At 42.7% G+C, this 19,686-nt stretch overlaps 1 protein-coding gene across 1 annotated transcript in view; it reads right to left on the minus strand.

Moving 5' to 3' along the window:
- Positions 1–18,706, minus strand: part of LOC100865636 (uncharacterized) — a 34,226-nt gene extending 15,520 nt beyond the window's left edge. Inside the window, exon 1 of the mRNA XM_086911338.1 lies at positions 18,205–18,706. Within this exon, the coding sequence (XP_086767464.1) occupies positions 18,205–18,706 (502 nt within the window). The remainder of the gene's footprint in view (positions 1–18,204) is intronic.
- Positions 18,707–19,686: the final 980 nt, after the last annotated feature.

Here is a 19,686-nt window from a genome sequence, read left to right on the forward strand (position 1 = left end):
GCTTGTCCCTATCGTAGTCACAGTTGGACGAATCTTCAATCGAGGTTAGGGAGTGGAGAGGGAGAGCAGCACTAGCTTTCTATTTCGAGCGACAACAAAGAAACGGGAGGGGAAGAAGAATTAAACTTGATGGATAATTCGATGGAGATAGAGAGAGAGAGAGAGAGAGAGAGAGACGCTTGTGCTCTCTGTCTCTGAGTGAACGGCGGCGAAACAGATACCGCGACACGTGGACGTTTGGCGAGTAGGCAAAATGGCGCGCGAGAGTTTTTTAAACGGTGGGAAAGAGCGGGCTCGCTATGACCGATCACTCGCTATCCGTCAGAATTTTTCCCCTCTCCTTTTCCTTCTCCACCTCTGGTGATTTCGAGGATAGTGGCGCCGGTTAATAACGCCAGTGCTAGAAACAGTTGGCGTGGCGGTGATCCGGGCGATTTGTACGAGTCGTCCTCGAGCCGCTATCTAATTACACCGGCCGCGTATTCCAATCGCCGAGAGGGACGTGTTTCCTCCTCCTTTTCCTTCTCCTTTCTTTTTCGAAAAAGGATCGAGCTCGAGTTGTTTGTCACGGAAGAAGGAGATTTCTATAAACGAATAAATTCTTTAACCATTTAACGGTTAGGTAAAGAGGTAGTATAAGGGTTCTCGTTCGACCCGTTCGAATCTGAACGTGTTCGAAAATATTGGAAAGCGAGAAGAAGATTAGAGAGAGAGAGAAAAGAGAGAGAGAGAGAGACAGAGAGAGGATTTCTGGAGGGAGTGGTCTCCGGGGAGGATGAAAAGCGCCATCTTCCCATTAGACGCGAGATTGATTTTGCGAGAGGCTCTCCTTACTGTAACTCCTCGTCGTTACACCGACGGAGCGCTAATGTGATTAAAATAATCCGACGATGATCGAAACGCATCGAAGGAGGACCGGCCAATTTCGAACCGGCTTTTCAACCCTAACCTCCTTCTTCTTCTGTAATACCATTAAGAAAATTTCTTATTTCTTCCTTTCTTTTCGACACACACACACACACACACACATATCTCTAGGCTTTAAGGCCTGGATAGATAACGTATAACGAATCAGTTATCTTGATACGAAACCCATTCCAAATTCAATCGAGTTTGTCGCAATTTTTTTACAAAATGACGTAGATTTTAATTCCTTCTTGTCCGTGTAAAGAAATGTCGAGGCTCGTTCGGGAAGTAATTTCGTTTTCTCGCACGAGCGTCGCTAGCGTCGAACGTTTATCCAGCCAACCTCGTTCTAAACCGTGTTCGTCTATTAGAGAAAAATGCTCGTTGTTGAAATTGACGTTTCGAAATTTCCGCGTTAATGATCGTGAAACGAATATTGTTCGTAGAAAACTAAATCTATATATATATTATAATATATTTACCGCCATTATAAGATACACGTTCGAGGAATAATTTCGATATTGTTTGCGCTCACGAAAAAAGTTTTTACTCTCGAATCCGAAACTTGGCTTCCCCCTTCCACCGCCCCGCCCCTTCCTCTGGGAGGATCGGGGGAACTCTGGGACGGGCGGATAAAAAGTTTATTTTAATCTGTGTACAAATTTTAAATCCCCACCGGTGCAAAGTGTCGCGACGGGAAATAAGATGGACCATCATCCCCCCGTCCCATCCTCCTCTTCTCGTAACTTTCCTCCTAATCTCGTTCGCGTTCCATCTGTTGTTGTTTTTTTTTTTTTTTTTTTAATATATAGTACAACCAACGATTTCGAACGAAATCGTGAATTCTATTCGATTCTTCTCTTTTTTTTTCTTTTTTTTCTTTATATATATATAAATCTCGATACTTTTCGAAATTAAAAGATTTTCTCGGGTTTTTTTTTCGGATTTATCCAGTTGGGATGACGATAATTCGTAACGATAAGAAGAGGAAGAGCCAGGCGTGTGAGACGCTCGAAGGAATCGACGCGCGTTGGCCGATATTCGAAACTGTTTAGAATAATCGTTCGTGTGGGGCAATGCAAGGTGGCAAAACAAGGGCCAGCTACGCACGCTTCATTAATCGCGTTACGCTGAGTTATTGCGTGTTCGAGAAGCGAGGGAAGAAGCCTTCCTTTTTTTTTCAATACGACAAAGTCCAAGATCGTAGTTCAAGAGAATTGTTGAATAAAATAAGAGGATGAATAAAAGAGAGCAAGGTCGAAATAACGAAAAAAAAAAAAAAAAAAAAAAAGGATGCACGACGTCGTCTCGTTGAAAAATGGGGTCAAATATAATTTAAGGAGGAAGAAAGGAAAGGAACGGGATAAATCGGTATGCGATTTTCGAACGCTCGATCGATAGACTTGTGGACTCGTCGAGGAATGGAATATTCTGGAAGAAACAGATGTCGAGGAGGAGAGATCCGATAATTTAACAAAATAACGATCAAACAACCGAAAAAGCACAGGTGGAAGGGGACGTTTGATCGATCGCTCGAACGTGGACCAAACTTGGGATTATTATTATTATTATTATTATTATCATCATCCCTTACGTCTCTTCGAATAAACGATGACGGAGGATAGATATGTATATAATTCCAGATTAAAGAATCGGCTGGAGAAAAATCACAAGTAGGAAGTTTCTATTTTTCCAACTCCTTGAAAAAAGATCGTGAACGGATCATCATTGCAAACTCACTTGAACAAACAAAAAATTCATCGAAAATTCTTAAGAATTCTTTACAGTTTGCTCCGATATTTAAAAATTAACAAAATTTCCACTTCGAATCGTCATCGCTTGCCAAATCCAAATCCAAATCCCTCGTGAAATTACGGCCCCGATCGTAAGTCTTAAAACGTGACCAAATTTCCAACGACGAACGAGAAAAAAGGGAGGAGGGGAGAAAAGTTTCTTGGTCGCCGCACGCAACGAAGAAGGGGGGGAGAGAAAGGGTTTAACGTAAACGCGGTTTAAAAAACAAGGAAGGGGAGGAGGAGGAGGTGGGGGGGTGGTCCCAAGAAACGGACGCCGCGTGTGCAATAACGTTAAAGAATGTTAAACGCGCGCGAGGGTTTTCGAGGGTCGCATACATTAGTTGTTAACAATGCTATAAAGGACACTCGCACCAGATTTACGGCCTCTCCTTTCCGCCACTTTCTTACCAACGTAGTAACGATCCTCCTCTCCTGTTCGGGTTCGAACGAATGAAAATATTGCCCGCGCACCTGTTTTACCGACCGAGAGCTTTTTCACACTTTCTCGCAACGCATTTCTCTCGAACAATAATAAAACCTTGCTCTCCTTTCGAGGAGAGGGAAAAAGAGAAAAGGGAATTTCATTTTTTGCCAATTAACGCTTTCGAGAAGAGAATTACGAAAAGAGAGAGAGAGAGAGAGAGAGAGAGGCAGAAAGAGAATTGCATTACCGTAATAGAATGTAATTCATCGTGGGCAGCGGCCACGCAGCATTTCCTAAGCAACCCCGCGCTAGGGCTATAACTTATCACCCTTGTCAACTCGTGCAAGCTGCAACCCTTGTGATAATTGTTTAAACCGACCACTGGCCACCCCTTTTAACCGAGAGAGGACCCCGAGGCTCGACCCCCTCCCCCTCCGTGTATAAACTTTATGTACTTAGAGGCGAGCGTGTAGGTGCTTAATTACGATTAAATTACTCCCCCCTCCCCCTCCCCTCCCCTCCCCTCTCTCCTGCCTCGCGGCGAGGCGAACTTCGAAGGCAAGCGCGTAATAATAAATCGCCGAAAGGTGGACGCTCTCTCTCTGTTCCAGTTTGGAAAATTAATTTTTTCGTTCCTCTCGGGAATGAAACGAACTTGGAAACGGAAAGAAGAAGAAGAAGAAGAGGAAGAAGAAGAAAGTAAGCAAGCAAAACTCTCGAGTGAAAAAGTAATAGAACAGGGAGAGACGAGATGAATAGACTTTGGACGGCCTCCAAAAAAATACGAGGAGAGAGAGAGAGAGGGGGGGGAGGAGGCGATAGCGAGCGAATAATAGGGAAATGATTTGCTCCTTGTTAGATAAAGGACACAAGGAGCGAGGGGTGGCTCGCGAAAAGAAATATTGCCCGGGATGAAAGGAAGCGGGTGAATCGAACGGGATCCCCTTTTCCTTGTAACCGGCCCTCCTCGGGCCCAGGCCGTGCCAGGTCATCCGTGCGCGCGTATTCTGCTCGATTAGCGATTAAATACCCACCCCGTGTTCCTTCACCCTTTCTTCCTTTCCAAATTCCCCGAAAATTCTCTCTCCCCCCCTTTCTCCCCCTTTCTCTCTCCCCCCCCTCCCTCCCCTCGACGAACGCCGTCGTTTTAAAGTCGATTTTCAAATTCCGTTCGAGATCGAAATCGTAACGCCGGTTTGTTTCGATTGTTTTTTGTAAGCCGGGAAATAATATGGTCGTTTTATTTATATATTATTTTCCGAATTGAACGAATGCTTCTATACTCGTTTCCTCGTTCGACAGAATTCGGAATTGAAATTCTTTTATCTCGTACCGTACGTAATTTCACGATTTCAACACCGTTTTGAAGCGAATTTCTGTTTCCATTTTATCTTACTTATACACGGAGCCACACCCGCGCTTCCCGTTGAAATTATATCATTTCATTACGTGGCTTACGAACCGCGCCCGCAATTAGATAAACGCTGTTACTGCAATTACAATTTTTCTTGTGAAACTATTCTCTCGTTGGCGAGAGGGAAAAAATTTTCGTGTAAAAAGGAGGAAAAAATTGGGAACGAACGAAAGGAAGAAGGAGGAGGAGGAGGAGGAGGAAGAAGAAGAAGAAGAGAAGGGAGAGCGGGTGGGCTTCTCGAAGGGTTGACTGCGGCGAGGGTGGTATGCATGGCGGCGTGGAGTCCGGTAGCGATCATCAATCAGAAAGGCAGTCAGCCGTCGGTCGGCTGGTCAGCCACGTCCAACGCGCGTACGAGCAGCTCGGCGCGAGGAAACGCATCTACCTACGAATCCGCGAGTCATGCCCTTCCCCCGCGATCGATCCGCGCCGCCAACCTCCGGTTCTTCTTTTTCCCAAGTGTCGGGTGGAGGGTGTATGAGGTAGATAGGTAGGTAACTGGAAATCGCGGGGCGATTTTCTAACCGTGGATGGATTCGTTCTTTCTTCGTTGAGCGTTTGTTCGCGTTCGTAGAATCCGCACCGTTTCTCGTGGTAAATCTGAGTCCTATCTCGATTTCTCGTAACAGGCTGATTCGAATTATATATATATATATATATGTACGTATCTTGTATTATTTTCTTCAAATGGTTAACGAATACAGAGACTCGATTTAAAGAAGAAATAATTTTTACGATTTCGAACAATTAAATTATATCTGGAGAAATATAATTATTCGTATGCGAATGGAGATAATGAAATAATAATGAAAATAATTTTTTTACGATTTTGAACAATCAAATTATATATATATATATATCTTGTATTATTTTCTTCAAATAGTTAACGAATACAGAGACTCGATTTAAAGAAGAAATAATTTTTGAACAATCAAATTATATATATATATATGTTGTATTATTTTCTTCAGCGAAGAAATATAATTATTCGAATATGATTGGAGGCTAATAAAAAGAGTAACGATTTAAAGAAGAAATAATTTTTGAACAATCAAATTATATATATCCGGAGATGGAGGTTAATAATGAAAATAATTTTTACGATTTTGAACAATCAAAATATATATATATATATGTGTGTGTATGTGTGTGTGTGTGTGCTGTATTATTTTCTTCAGTGAAGAAATATAATTATTCGAATATGATTGGAGACTAATAGAAAGAGGCTAATGAAAATAATGAAAATAATTATTACGATTTTGAACAATCAAATTATATATGTATCTTGTATATTATTTTCTTCAGCGAAGAAATATAATTATTCGAATGAAGGCTAACAAAGAGAGATTCGTAACGTATTTAAACGTAACGTCTCGTGTTTCGAGCAGCCGAGATAATAATTGTAGCGGATAAAATAGTTTCGTCTTGCAATGCTTGAACGATTGTCCAATAATTTTTACAATTTTGAACATTATTTTTTCCAACGGAGAAATAATATAATTATTCGAATGTAATTATACCGATTTAATCTCGTATTCGAGATAATAATTGCAACTCGATATGAATGAAAACAATTTTTACGAATTTGAACAATCGAATTATACACATATCTTGTTACTATTTTCCTCAGCGAAGAAATACAATTACTCGAATGTGATTGGAGGCAAATAGGCGCTAGGCTAAATAATTTTTTGAACGATCAAATCACGCAGCGAGGAAATATAATTATTCGAAAGTGTGATCGGAGGAATATAAGAAAGTAGTCTCGCGTTATATTTCTTCAGCGGAGAGATACAATTGGATTGACGATTGATACGTCACGGAAAAATATTTCGCCGAAACTATACTTTCGCTTGCATCGAGAAATTCGAGTCGTCTCGCGCCAAAATCGAAAGAGGAGAGCCGGTGCTGTTGTATAACGCTGAAATTACGAAAATCCCTCCCCCCCTCCCTCCCCCCCTCTCTCTCTTTTTTGATAGTTGGCGTTGCACGTCGAGTTTTTTTTTCGTCGAGTTGACATTTTCCAAACAGGGGTCTGAGGCTAATTACCCCAGACAACCCCCTCCTTCCTCCCCCGCCCCCTCCACCTTCTACCCTTCCTCGGCCGGGCCACGGTCTCCGCTTCTCCCCCAAAAAGAAGGAGGAGGAGGAGGAGGAGGCTAATGCCCCTTAAAAGTAAAGCGCGCTTATAGCCTTGCCGCTTGTAATAACCTTGGCAAAAGATCGCTGCTAAGTTGATTTTAAAGCCACCACCTCGATGGTGCCTCCCTCTCTTCCATTGTTCGCCTCCCCCCAGAGAGCTTCTCGTTCCGCTCGTTTTACGAAATATAATTCACGAAGAAGAAGAAGAAGAAGAAGAAGAAGAAGTGGTGATGGTGGTGGAAAATTTTTCTTCTCCGCATCTTCGATCGATTGTTAATTCGAATTCGTCAGATTCGAAACGCTTTCGCTTTCGCGAAATTTCGACTTCTCTCTCGAGGAGAGGAGAGGAGAAGGATTGTTTCCTCGCGTGTCCCTCCTGCGAGGGAATCAAACGGGAGGCGGCTCTCCCCGCTTTTGAAAGCGGAGAAAGAAGGGTAACGAAACGAAACGCTTTGATCGGCGAGTGACTGGCGATTTTGCCAGTTGTACGAGGCAACTGTTGTTTGTGCCGAGTCGACTTTTTCCCTTCTTTTGTCGCGTTGTGAGGCCTGTCGTGTCGCGGGGCAACAGGTTTTGATCCTTTTCAGAGGAGGAGGAGGAGGAGGAGGAGGAGGAGGATTATCCTGATTATTCGAGTAGGAAGGAAGGAAGGAAGGAAGGAAGGAGAGGAAACGGTGTTCGTAAACAGTTCACAACACTCGTTGGTGTACTCGTCATCGTTGCAATTTTTCTCGACTCGTTTCGTTTTTCCTTTTGGAGAGGTTTTAGAGGGGCAGTTTGTATTTAAGAGTTCAAATTCTTCGTTTGTTTGGTATTCCGTGGAGATTGACGCGGTTTGGCAACTGGCTGTGATCCAACAGTCCAGAGCGAGAACGATGAGAGATTGGCTCCCACGGTTGCGGAATAATTTCAATTTAGCCAGTTCGAATTATCGATACGATATAGTTGCGATTTAGGTCGAGATTTAGGTCGTTGCTTCGTTTCGTATTCGAGAAAATTTGAGACGAGATCCATCGAAATTGCTGAATTTCCGAATTATCGAGGAACGATATCGGTTCCCTCGAAATTCTGATTCCCGAATTCGAAATAATTTCAAACGTGTAAAGGGCCGAAATCTTTGAAATTGTTTCTCAACGGGGAACTATTTGTTTCTGCGTGACTTTTAAAAATAGAAGTAATTCTCAGATTCGAAATAATTTCGAACGTGTAAAGGATCGAAAAATCTTCGAAATTGCCCCCCCCCTCCCCCTCCAGGAGATTATTTGAAATTATTTGAAATAATTTCAAACGTGTAAAGGATCGAAAAATCTTCGAAATTGCCTCTCGAGGGAGAAACCACATGTTTCACGTAGCTTCTCAATGCCCATCAAGGGAAGAGTTATTCCATTTTATTAAAATTCTCATACTCGAAATAATTTCAAACGTGTAAAGGATCGAAAAATCTTCGAAATTGCCCCCCCCCCTCCTCCCCCGAGAAGGAAAAACTATTTGATTTTATTAAAATCGTAATTTTCAAATTCGAAATATAATATCAAACGTGTAAGAGATTGAAATCTTTCAAATTGTCCCTCGAAGGAGGAACTATTTATTATCCACTTCTAGCTTGTCAAAATTTTAATTTTCAAATTAGAAATAATTTCAAACGTGTCAATAAGTCAAAATCTTCGAAATTGCCCCACAAGAGACCTATTTCATTTTATTAAAATCGTAATTCTCAAATTCGAAATAATTTGAAACGTGTGAAAAAGAAGCTTCTAGAGAGGTTTTACTATTTTATTAAAATCGTAATTCTCAAATTCGAAATAATTTCAAACGTGTAAGGAGCCAAAAATTCTTCAAAATTGTCCTTCGAGGGAGAAACTATTTCATTAAAATCGTAATTCTCAAATTCGAAATAATTTCAAGTGTGTAAAATCTTCCAAATTGCCTCCTCAGAGAGGAACTATTTTATTGAAATCATAATTCTCAAATTTAAACGCGTAAGGAGGCAAAAATCTTCGAAATTGCATCTCCAAAGAAGAATTATTTTATTAAAATCGTAATTTCAAAAATTTGAAATAATTTCAAACGTGTAACGAGCCAAAAATCCTGGAAATTACCCTTCCAGAGAGGAACTATTTTATTAAAATTGTAATTTTCAAATTAGAAATAATTTCAAACTCCAAAGAAGAATTAATTTAATTTAAATTCGTAATTCTCAAATTCGAAATAATTTCAAACGTGTAACGAGCCAAAAATCTTCGAAATTATCCCTCCAGAAAGGAACTATTTTATTAAAAATCATAATTCTCAAATTCGAAATTATTTCAAACGTGTAAGAAACCAAAAATCTTCGAAATTATTCCTCCAGAAAGGAACTATTTTATTAAAAATCATAATTCTCAAATTCGAAATTATTTCAAACGTGTAAGAAACCAAAAATCTTCGAAATTACTCCTCCAGAAAGGAACTATTTTATTAAAAATCATAATTCTCAAATTCGAAATTATTTCAAACGTGTAACAAACCAAAAATCTTCGAAATTATTCCTCCAGAAAGGAACTATTTTATTAAAAATCATAATTCTCAAATTCGAAATTATTTCAAACGTGTAAAGGCTCGAAAAATCTTCGAAATTCTCCTCCCAGAGAGAAACTATTTCATCAAAATCTCGAATTCTCCAATTCGAAATAATTCGAAACGTAACGCAAAAATCTTGGAAATCGCACTTCGAGGAAGAAACTATTTCACCAAAAATTCTCAAATTCGAAATAATTCGAAACGTAACGCAAAAATCTTGGAAATCGCACTTCGAGGAAGAAACTATTTCACCAAAAATTCTCAAATTCTCCAATTCGAAACGTAACGCAAAAATCATGGAAATCGCACTTCGAGGAAGAAACTATTTCACCAAAAATTCTCAAATTTTCCAATTTGAAATAATTCGAAACGTAACGCAAAAATCTTGGAAATCGCACTTCGAGGAAGAAACTATTTCACCAAAAATTCTCAAATTCTCGAATTCGAAACGTAACGCAAAAATCATGGAAATCGCACTTCGAGGAAGAATATTTCATCAAAAATTCTCAAATTCTCCAATTCGAAACGTAACGCAAAAATCATGGAAATCGCACTTCGAGGAAGAATATTTCTTCAAAAATTCTCAAATTCTCGAATTCGAAACGTAACGCAAAAATCATGGAAATCGCACTTCGAGGAAGAAACTATTTCACCAAAAATTCTCAAATTCTCCAATTCGAAACGTAACGCAAAAATCATGGAAATCGCACTTCGAGGAAGAAACTATTTCACCAAAAATTCTCAAATTCGAAACGTAACGGAAAAATCTTGGAAACTGCCTCAGAAGGGAAGAGAAACTATTAATTCCATCGGTGGATGAAACGACTTCGAAGGAATCCTGTTTCTTCCCTCGGCAAAAATCGCCCCGCGAAAACATCGGGAGCGATATCGGTTCCGTTCCTTTTTGCCGTCGCGTTAAAGGAATCTTCCCTTCCTCCCTTCCTCCCCCCACCTCCCCTTCCCCCGTTTTATATTAAAAATGAACTGTCGCCTCCAACGACGAACGGGGTACGGGCATTCGACCGTGTCGTAGCGCCGCTTTTATTTGATAAATCGCGGGACGACCTTTCCTCTCCTCTCCTGAGGTCATCTGAATTTCTAATGCATTATTTTCCCTCCTCCACCCTGGCCGCCACCGCGGGGAAATGGACGGATCCACGCGCGCTGTCGATTCGACGACGGGGATGATGATCCTGGATGGATGTCGAGTTCCCGTTTCGTGAAATATTTCGAAAGGAAGAATATTCCTTGCTCCTCCTCCTTCTCGGTTAATCTCAACAGGGAACGATCTTAAAATCGATACGACGACTCGCATTCGTCGCGCGAGAATTCTTCCTTCCCTCCCTTTCTCGGTCGATTTTAAAATCGATTCTTTGGCTCGTGGATTTGACGCAGTCAAGGATTATCCGATTAACGTTCGAGGTTTGGTATGGAAAATCGACTCGACAGTCGATTTTGGTTTTGGATGAAGGATGCAGTAAAAGAATATCTGATTACCGAGGTGTTCCAGGTATATTTGTAGAAATATTCGTTCTAAGAGAACTTCTTCCTTCCTGGTCGATTTCAAAATCGACTCTTTGTCTCATGGAAGGTGCAATCAAAGAATGTTTGGTTACTGTGTGATACAGATGAAATATTCGTTCGATAGATTTGGTAGAAAATACAGTCAAAGAATATCTGATTAATGTGTTCGAGGCTTGGTGTAGATATAGACGAAATATTGGTTCGACAGCTTATGGATTTGGTGGAAGATGCAGTAAAAGAATATCTGATTAGCGTGTATTTGGTGTGGATTCGTTGCGAGAGCATTCGTTCGTCAATTCGATAGGTTGTTTGAAAAAAGAATATCTAATTAACGTATTTGGTATAAACGAAATATTCGTTGCAAAAACTCCTTGCTTGATCGATTTTAAAATCGATTCTTTGGATTTAATGAACTGATGCAGTCAAGGAATATCCGATTAATGCGTTTGGAAATTTTCTCCTCTTTGGTCGATTTTAAAATCAATTCTGGCTCGTACCAAGTCGAGTCGAAAGATATTATCGACAATTATCTTGGAGGAATTTCTTCCTCGTTGCGATAGAACAGTTTAAAAAGTGTTGTGTTTATTATAATTAAAAATCTTTCGTAAACATCGTCTCGCTCGATTCACGTGTAAATATTTAGCAACGCGAGGCTAAGTATTGCGTAAGAATAACGTATCGCTATTTTCTCTCTTCAAATTTCCAAGCAACGATGATAACAAACTTTCTTTTCAAAAATCCGCCCGCGTGGTTATTTATATTTAGATCTCACCGGATCAGATTTCCACCGACATTCTCCCTCCATTCATCAATCTTCGACGCACGGTATTCACCGAAACATTTTTATCGAGGAGGAATTATCGCTCATTCGAAAGCTCGAACTCGTTCGTTCATTCTCTGATCCACCACAATTTCGTTACATACACTCTCCTACGATCGTATTCGAATCGTACTCTTCACCGCTGGTGGCGCCATCTGGAAGAGCGTCGTTTCGTTCTCAAGAAGTCGCTTACTTTTCCAGCTTGAAAAATCGGGAAAACTGAAAGCTCGAAGCTATCGAAACGATTCGAAAAGCGATTAGCAAAGAAATTTAAATTTGGAAATTTTACCTCCTCGAATTAAATTGTTTGTATAATCTAATATATATTTTATGGTGGTAAAAGGAGGAAGAATCGAAGGAATCCCGGTTCGAAAGGGATGGAGGAGGGTGGGGGAGGAGCGGCACCCTCGACATGGGTTTCATAGCGGCCCATTTGGCGCGACAACGAGCGTGGAAAAGTTCTTTCTGGTGGCGGGCCACCAGATTCCCCGAAATATGCCCACGATTATGGGGTTCCGGATTATCAATTTGTTATACCGTGTTTATTATTCAAATACCGTTTCCCTCCCCTCCTCCTGCTCCTCCTGCCCCCAGATTCCGCGTCGTTGCGTTGAATTGGTGATTTTTTTTTTTTTACGAAACGCTTGCCAAGCGTCGCGGCGACAACTGTTGTAATCCGTGAATTTGTTCTTCCCTTGGAGAAGAATTGGTTGAGCGACGTATCGATCGCACGAAGAAGGAGACGAACGTTTCGCGGTTTTTCCTCCTCGATTCAGAGAGGAGTTTACATTTCGATTTAACGACGAGTTCCCCTCCTTTCGTTTCGACGATTCAGCCTTTTCCCTCCCCACGAAAATGTATCCGAAACCAAACAACCGCCCCATTCTCCCACATGGAATTTCCTTTTTCAAGCATTGAGTCGAGTTTGAAAACGTAAGCTAACAAAAATTCGAATAAATTCGATAAATTTCCCCTTTATCCCTCGGTTAAATACGACGCAGCCTTAAGGACACCCCCTCTCTTTCATCTTCCTTCTCTTCTCTTTCTCCGGCTGGAGCTCTGCTGGATTTCCCGGCAGAGTTATCTCTAATTCGCCGCGGATTTACTCGCCAATGAATCTTTAAATTAGACGCTCCCCCTAATCGTTCAATCACGTTTATCGCGGAACCGAACGAACCGTCTCTCTTTCCACGATTCCTTCACGATCTCCTCCTATTTCCGTTCGACTTCGACCATCCCCCCCCTTTTTCAAATTTCCCTCCGAAACAACCGCTCCTCCTCCTCCTCCTCTTCCCAAATTTAACCGCGACAAACGCGATCCATCTTGCTCCATCCCGAAATTTCAATTAGCATCCTCGACGACGCGTCACGTCGACCTCCTCCTCCCCCCCTCGATTATTAAATTCCAATCTGCAACATCCCGTCCACCCCAGGTTTTCCTCCTCCTCTCTCTCTCAAGAAGAAGAAGAAGAAGAATAATTCTGGTCCAGTCTCCTCGAGTTGGAATCCTCGATTGTTGGCGAGAAAGAAGGGTTTTTTTTCCCCCCCTAAGAAGAGGAGGCGTCTCATCAGTCACGTCGCGGAGGAGGCGCCACGACGCTCGATGTGTCAATTAATCCCCTCATCCCCCGGGTATGGACGGCTGGATTATCATTATCCTCTCGTGGCGTGTATCTCTGTTGGGACGGGATGTCGGGACACCGTTGGAGACGCGCCCGTTATCTTCTCTCTCGTGGAGGGTTGGTTGGTTGGTGCGTGCACACGTACGGCTCCTTTGCTAATTAATGTCGTGCTTGCGGCGCGATTGTTGCGCGTGGGGAGAGGGGGAGTTTGGCGGAGTTTGATTGGAAGCTGTCGTTGGTGGGATTACGCGGAATTTGGGGGGACGAGACGAGGTTATTATAAGATTTTGACGGGGAGATTAAAATTTGGGAGGGTAAAAAGATTGGCCGGTTTTGTTTCGAAAGGTGTTGTAATTGAAGAAAGAATCTCCAGAAAGAATCGATGGTTTTTTCGGAGGCTCTAAATGGAGGATCAGATTGTCGAGAAATATGTTACGGCTTGATTCAAGATCAAGAGCGAAAGGTAAGGTTTGAATTGTCGAGGAATTGTCGATGATTTTTGAAGATCGGATTCAATAAAGTAGGATCGATTCAAGATCGTGGTGTTCGTTGATTTCGAGGAACGAGGTTTGGTTGAAAATTAATGATTTTTCGGAGGACCGGATTGGGCCGCTTGAAGTGAATTTCAAAAGTACGATCGATTCGAGATCGTGGTTGATTTGAAGAAAATAAGAGAAGGCTTGGTAAAGTTTAATAAACATTGATAATTTCTTGGAAGCTCTGGATCATTGGCCAGATTATGAATTGAAGGCTTGAAGTGAATTTCAATCGGATAAAGTACGATTAATTCAAGATCGTGGTTGATTTCGAGGGATAGGACAAGACTTGTTCTAAAAGTCGATGATTTTTGGAGAGCTCTGGATCGGATCATTTGACCAGATTATTGAACATACATAAGAAATATATCTTGAAGTGAATTTCAAGATAAGAAATAATTCAAGATCGAAGTTGATTTCGAGGGATAAGAAAATAGGAATAAACTTGGCAAAGTTAAAAATCAATGCTTTTTGGAGACTCTGATTACATCATTCGACCAGATCATCGTGTATGAGAAATATCTTATGGTTTGAAGTGCAGTCACGATTGATTCAAGATCGTAGTGTTCGTTGCTTTCGATAAAACAAGATAAAGCAATGATGTCTGGAGATCCTGGATTGGATCATTTGACCAAAGTACGATTGATTCAAGATCGAAGTTGATAGAACAAGATTTGGTAAAAATTAATGATTTTTGGAGATCCTGGATCATTTGACCAGATTGTGAACGGCTTGAAGTGAATTTCAAGGTACGATTGATTCAAGATCGAGGTTCATTTCGAAGAATACAAGAAAACAAGACTAAAAATTAATGATTTTTGGAGATCCTGGATCATTTGACCAGATTGTGAACGGCTTGAAGTGAATTTCAAGGTACGATTGATTCAAGATCGAGGTTCATTTCGAAGGACAAGACTAAAAATTAATGATTTTTGGATCATTTGACCAGATTGTGAACGGCTTGAAGTGAATTTCAAGGTACGATTGATTCAAGATCGAGGTCGATTTCGAGGATCATCGTTACGAAGCGTTATAGATTAAAATTGTTACGGTTCAAGGGGATAGAACGAGACATTTCCCAAATTATTATCGAATTAGCTGCAATTAATTTAATTTAACAAGCGAGAAAGAAGTCTCGCAGGCTTAACTCGATATCTCCTGTCTAATTGAACACAATGTACACGCAGAGAGAGAGAGAGAGAACAATGACAAGACGCACGAAGACGAGAGAAACTTTCCCGAGAAGAAAGTTCTCTCCAACTGCACTCGTTCCTTCGAAAAAATTAAGCAAATTCCTCTGCCAACCTCCGTCGCAAAATCCGTCGGCCAGCAAAAATTGAAGGTCTTATCCAGCGATAAGAGGAGGAGTCCTCCAGGAAGGGATTCGCGGGAAAACGCGGCCAAAGGGGCGACGCGGCGAGGAAGAGAAAGGGAGGAACGACGAGAGGAGGGGGAGAGCGGGTCACGTGAGTTATGGCCGTCCCGACGCCTCTCCCCCACTGGCCCCGGGCTCAATTTACAGATGATTCCGCGTGTTACCGCCTGGCCAACGGCTGGTTAACCTTCCCGCCGAACGCTTAATCTTCCAACGCGTGTGACCCGCGGACTTTGGCCGAAAACGATGAATGGAGACGCCTATAAACTCGTCCTCCTCCACCCTCCTCCAACCAGATTTATCGGCCCTCGATGGGACGACAATAGCCAACAAGTTGGCGGAAAATGGAGATCCTCTCCGTATTTTTATTTCTTCTCTTCAACGACGATCGTTTCGTTTACCGATCGCGGATTATTTGTCGCAGTTGGACTTGTCGAGTTCCGGTCGCACGAGGCGAGGAAGAAGAAGAAGAAGAAGAAGAGGGTCGGGTGAACGGCAGGAAGCGTTGCGTCTCTCTGGGATTGCGGGGCAAAAAGCGGGGCTGTTTCTGGAGGAAATGCAGCGCACCGTGACCACACGGTGGTTATTATCGTCAAAGCATGGCCGGCGAATGCTCGCCCCGGCCCCCCATCAAAAAGCTAATCGACTGGGCTTAAGTAAACCATAGCGAATGGACAGCGCACACAGCTCGAAGACACGAATTCCTTTTCTTTCCGACGCTTATATATATAATTCATCCTCGTTGAAAGGGTTTTCGAGGGACCCGCATCTGGACCCGTTTTTCCAACCGAGATTCCGTTTTCACGAATGCTTGGGAAAAGACGAGGAGCGGTGTTTCCTTCAGCACGTGACGATGCCTCGAGGACGAGGAGGAGGAGGAGTGGTCGTTGGCCGTCATTAGCCGACGGGACACCCCGTGGCGAGCCGCAATGTGTCGCTCGAAACGGATGTGTACGAATCGTTAATCGAGGACCCGCTAGCTTCATCACCATTTGTCGTGAACGCTGGTGAAACGAATCGGTCGACTCCGTCGATCCGTCGATTTGCGGCACTGCCTCCATGGTTGAAACCGAGTTTCGTCCTTTTTTCCTTGCGGCCGAGGAATTGCGAGGGGACAACGAATAATGGTTTTCGATTAAAAGCATTAGAAGAAGAAGAAGAAGAAGAAGATTCGCGACTACAAATAATTGATACATTGTGTTCTGGTTTATCCGGACGGGGCTTGTTTGTTACGGATGCGAGGTCGATAGGTTGTCGTCGTCGAGGAAATCGATCGATCTTGGCGGAACGAATGTTGAAGAGCGATGGAGACGGGCAAAGGGGTTGATTTTCGCGCTTCATCGGATTATTTCCTCGCTTTTGCAGGGAGGAGGGAGATTGATGCACGAGGAGGAGAGTCGAAATTCGAAAACTCTCGCCCTTCGATTTAAGAGTGACGTTGACAAAAGCGAATCCAACGATTATATCGATTACTCTCGATTCAGGAACAACGCTAATAAGAATTAATCGAATCCAATATTCTATCAACGTGTATCAACACGCATAGTTGTTTCGACGACCAATCTTAAACTCTCGCTGTTCGATACGTACTCGATTCAGGAACAAAACTACTAACAAAAATGTTAATCGAATCCATTTGTTGCACTCTATCAAACATATCAACTCTCGATATATTATTCTTATTCAATTCAAGAGTAACTTCGTCCTGTTTAAACGAATCTTGAATCTTGAACTGTTCGATATTTAGTCGATTTAAGAATAACACTAACGAGAGTTCAATCGAATCCATTCTGCTAAATATATTAATTTTTCAATATGTTATCCTTATTCGATATATATTCAATTTAAGAGTAACACCAACAAAAGTGTTAATCGAATTCATCCCTTTTATCTGTATGTATTAATTATTCGATATATACTCGATTTAACAATAATCGAATCATTTCGATCTTAATACTCGATTTAGAACAACAATCGAATCATTTTTCGCCTTCTACCAACATGTTTTAACTGTTCGATATATACCCGATTTGACACTAACAATCGAATCCATTTCTCGCGTTTCTTCCACGTGTATATCGGTTATTACTTCTCCACTACCTATTTCGATCTTAAACTCTCACGAGTGTTAACCAACAAGACGAATCCAATATCAACGTATATACACCGATTACTACTTCTCCACTATCCATTTCTTGAACACCCATCGTTCGACACGTAACATATATGTCAGTTTATTACTTCTCCACTACTCATTTCAATTTTGAACTCTCACCAACGTTCGCCAATGTTCTACCAACGTATATACACCGATTCCTACTTCTCCACTATCCATTTCGATCTTGAACTCCCATCGTTCGACACGTAACATATATACCACTTATTACTTCTCCACTTTCATATATATACTCGATTTAAAAGTAATACTAACATGAGCGTCAATCGAAACATATATATACCGATTACTATTCATTTCTTGAACTCTCACCATTCGATATATACTCGACTTAAGAATAATATTAACAAGAGCGTTAATCGAATCCAATGTTCTACCAACCAATATCCATTTCTTGAACACCCATCGTTCGACACATAACATATATACCAGTTATTACTTCTCCACTTTCATATATATACTCGACTTAAAAATAATACTAACATGAGCGTCAATCGAAACATATATATACCGATTACTATTCATTTCTTGAACTCTCACCATTCGATATATACTCGACTTAAGAATAACAGTAACAAGAGCGTTAATCGAATCCTTGAACTCCTACCGTTCGATATATACTCGACCTAAGAATAACACTAACAAGAGTTGATCGAATCCAATATTCTACCAACGTACATATACCGATTTATAACATTTCGATCTCAAACTCTCATATATATACTATATATATACTATATACTCGATATATACTCGGCTTAAGAATAACAGTAACAAGAGGTCGATCGAATCCGATGTTCTACCAACCAATATATATATTACTACCTCTCCACTATCCATTTCTCGAAGTGTCAACCGGTTATTACTCGTCCACTAACCGTTTGAATCGCGAAATCTGATCTCCGCTTACCTTGCTGATTGCTCTTCCTGGTGGTCTTCTTCTCCTTCATCCACGGGTATTCGGGCACGTTGACGGAGGGGTCCGCGACGCCGTGGGGGTCGATCATGGCGTGGTAGCCGGGGTGGTGGGAGCCGGGGCTGATGGAGCCCCCGGCCCCGGGGGAGTGTTGGAGGCCGGCGGCGTCGCCCGCCGCGAGCTGGGGCAACGCGGTCATGAACTCGGCCATGGAGGGTTGGCTGTTGATGAAGCCCGTCTCGGCGGTGCCGCAGGTCGGGTCCATGGCCGGGTGGTGGGTCCCGTGCGGGGGCAGCCCGGCACCCGGCCCCGCGGCCACCGTCGCCAGCCAGAAGCCACCCCCTCCGTCGTTCGCCAGGACGGGTGTCGTCGGCCTCGTCCTCACGCTCGCAACCTCACCACGCTTCCCCGCGTGCACCAACGCCGCCTCGAGCTGATGCCTCCTCTGCGATTCCTCTTCCGGCGGCGGCAATCCAACTTGCCGCTTGCCGCGCATCGAACGTTACACCCCCCTCACTTCTTCCTCCCGATAACGTGCAAGTATATATTCTTCGATAAACTATACACACACACACACACACATACACACACACAATATATATATATATATATGAAAGGTTAGTCTTGTAACGCACAGACCTACCTATGTATATATATATATGTATATATATATGTATATGTATATACTACACCACTTTTGCACGAGAAGAGAAAATCTCCAGAGTAGTCGTCGTTTATCGTCGCTTCGTCGTGCAGTTCACTGGGAAAGATCACACGAGAGAGCACAGGCAGAGAAACGCTCTTACTTCTTCTCACTTCTCCCAATCCCAATATATCAGAGCGAGAGAGAGAGAGAGTGAGAGACAAAGAGACAGAAAATACATATACTCGCGAGAAATTCACACACTTTTTCCACCAGACGGAGAGAAAGAAAGGAGGAAGGAAGGAAGGAAGGAAGGAAGAGAGAGAAAGAGGGAGAGAGAGAGAGAGAGAGAAGAGGATCGGCAGATCGATGTCGCGGCGCGCGCGGTACTCGTGTTGCCCGATCGGCCCGGGACCCGAGTCGAGCGAAGCCACACGCGATCGCTCTCTGCACGCTGTAGCCGAGTGACGTGCACCACCGCCGCGACTCTCGTGACGCGAGAAGGAGAAGGTGGCACGAGACCCGCGTCCACCCGTGGGGAGACGGAGACGGAGGAGGCGGAAGCGGCAGAGAGAGAGAGAGAGATTTATATAATAACGAAATCCACCACTTTTGGAGAGAGAGAGAGAGAGAGAGAGAACGCGCGCGCCACCTTCTTCTTCTTCTTCTCTCCTCTCCAATGTTCCCCGTGGCGTGTCTCTGTTGTTACTGCTGTCTCGTTCCCTCCCGCCGAGCGGAGGGGCCGCGCGCACGCACTCTCTGTTGCGGCACGGTCACGTGACCGGCCTCCAGTAGAACGGGTCGACCAATGGGGCGGCGGTATCGCGGCGGCC

Source organism: Apis florea, unplaced genomic scaffold (genome assembly GCF_048593485.1).
Source record: "Apis florea isolate Af1SG1 unplaced genomic scaffold, ASM4859348v1 contig_32_pilon, whole genome shotgun sequence".
Lineage (NCBI taxonomy): Eukaryota > Metazoa > Arthropoda > Insecta > Hymenoptera > Apidae > Apis > Apis florea.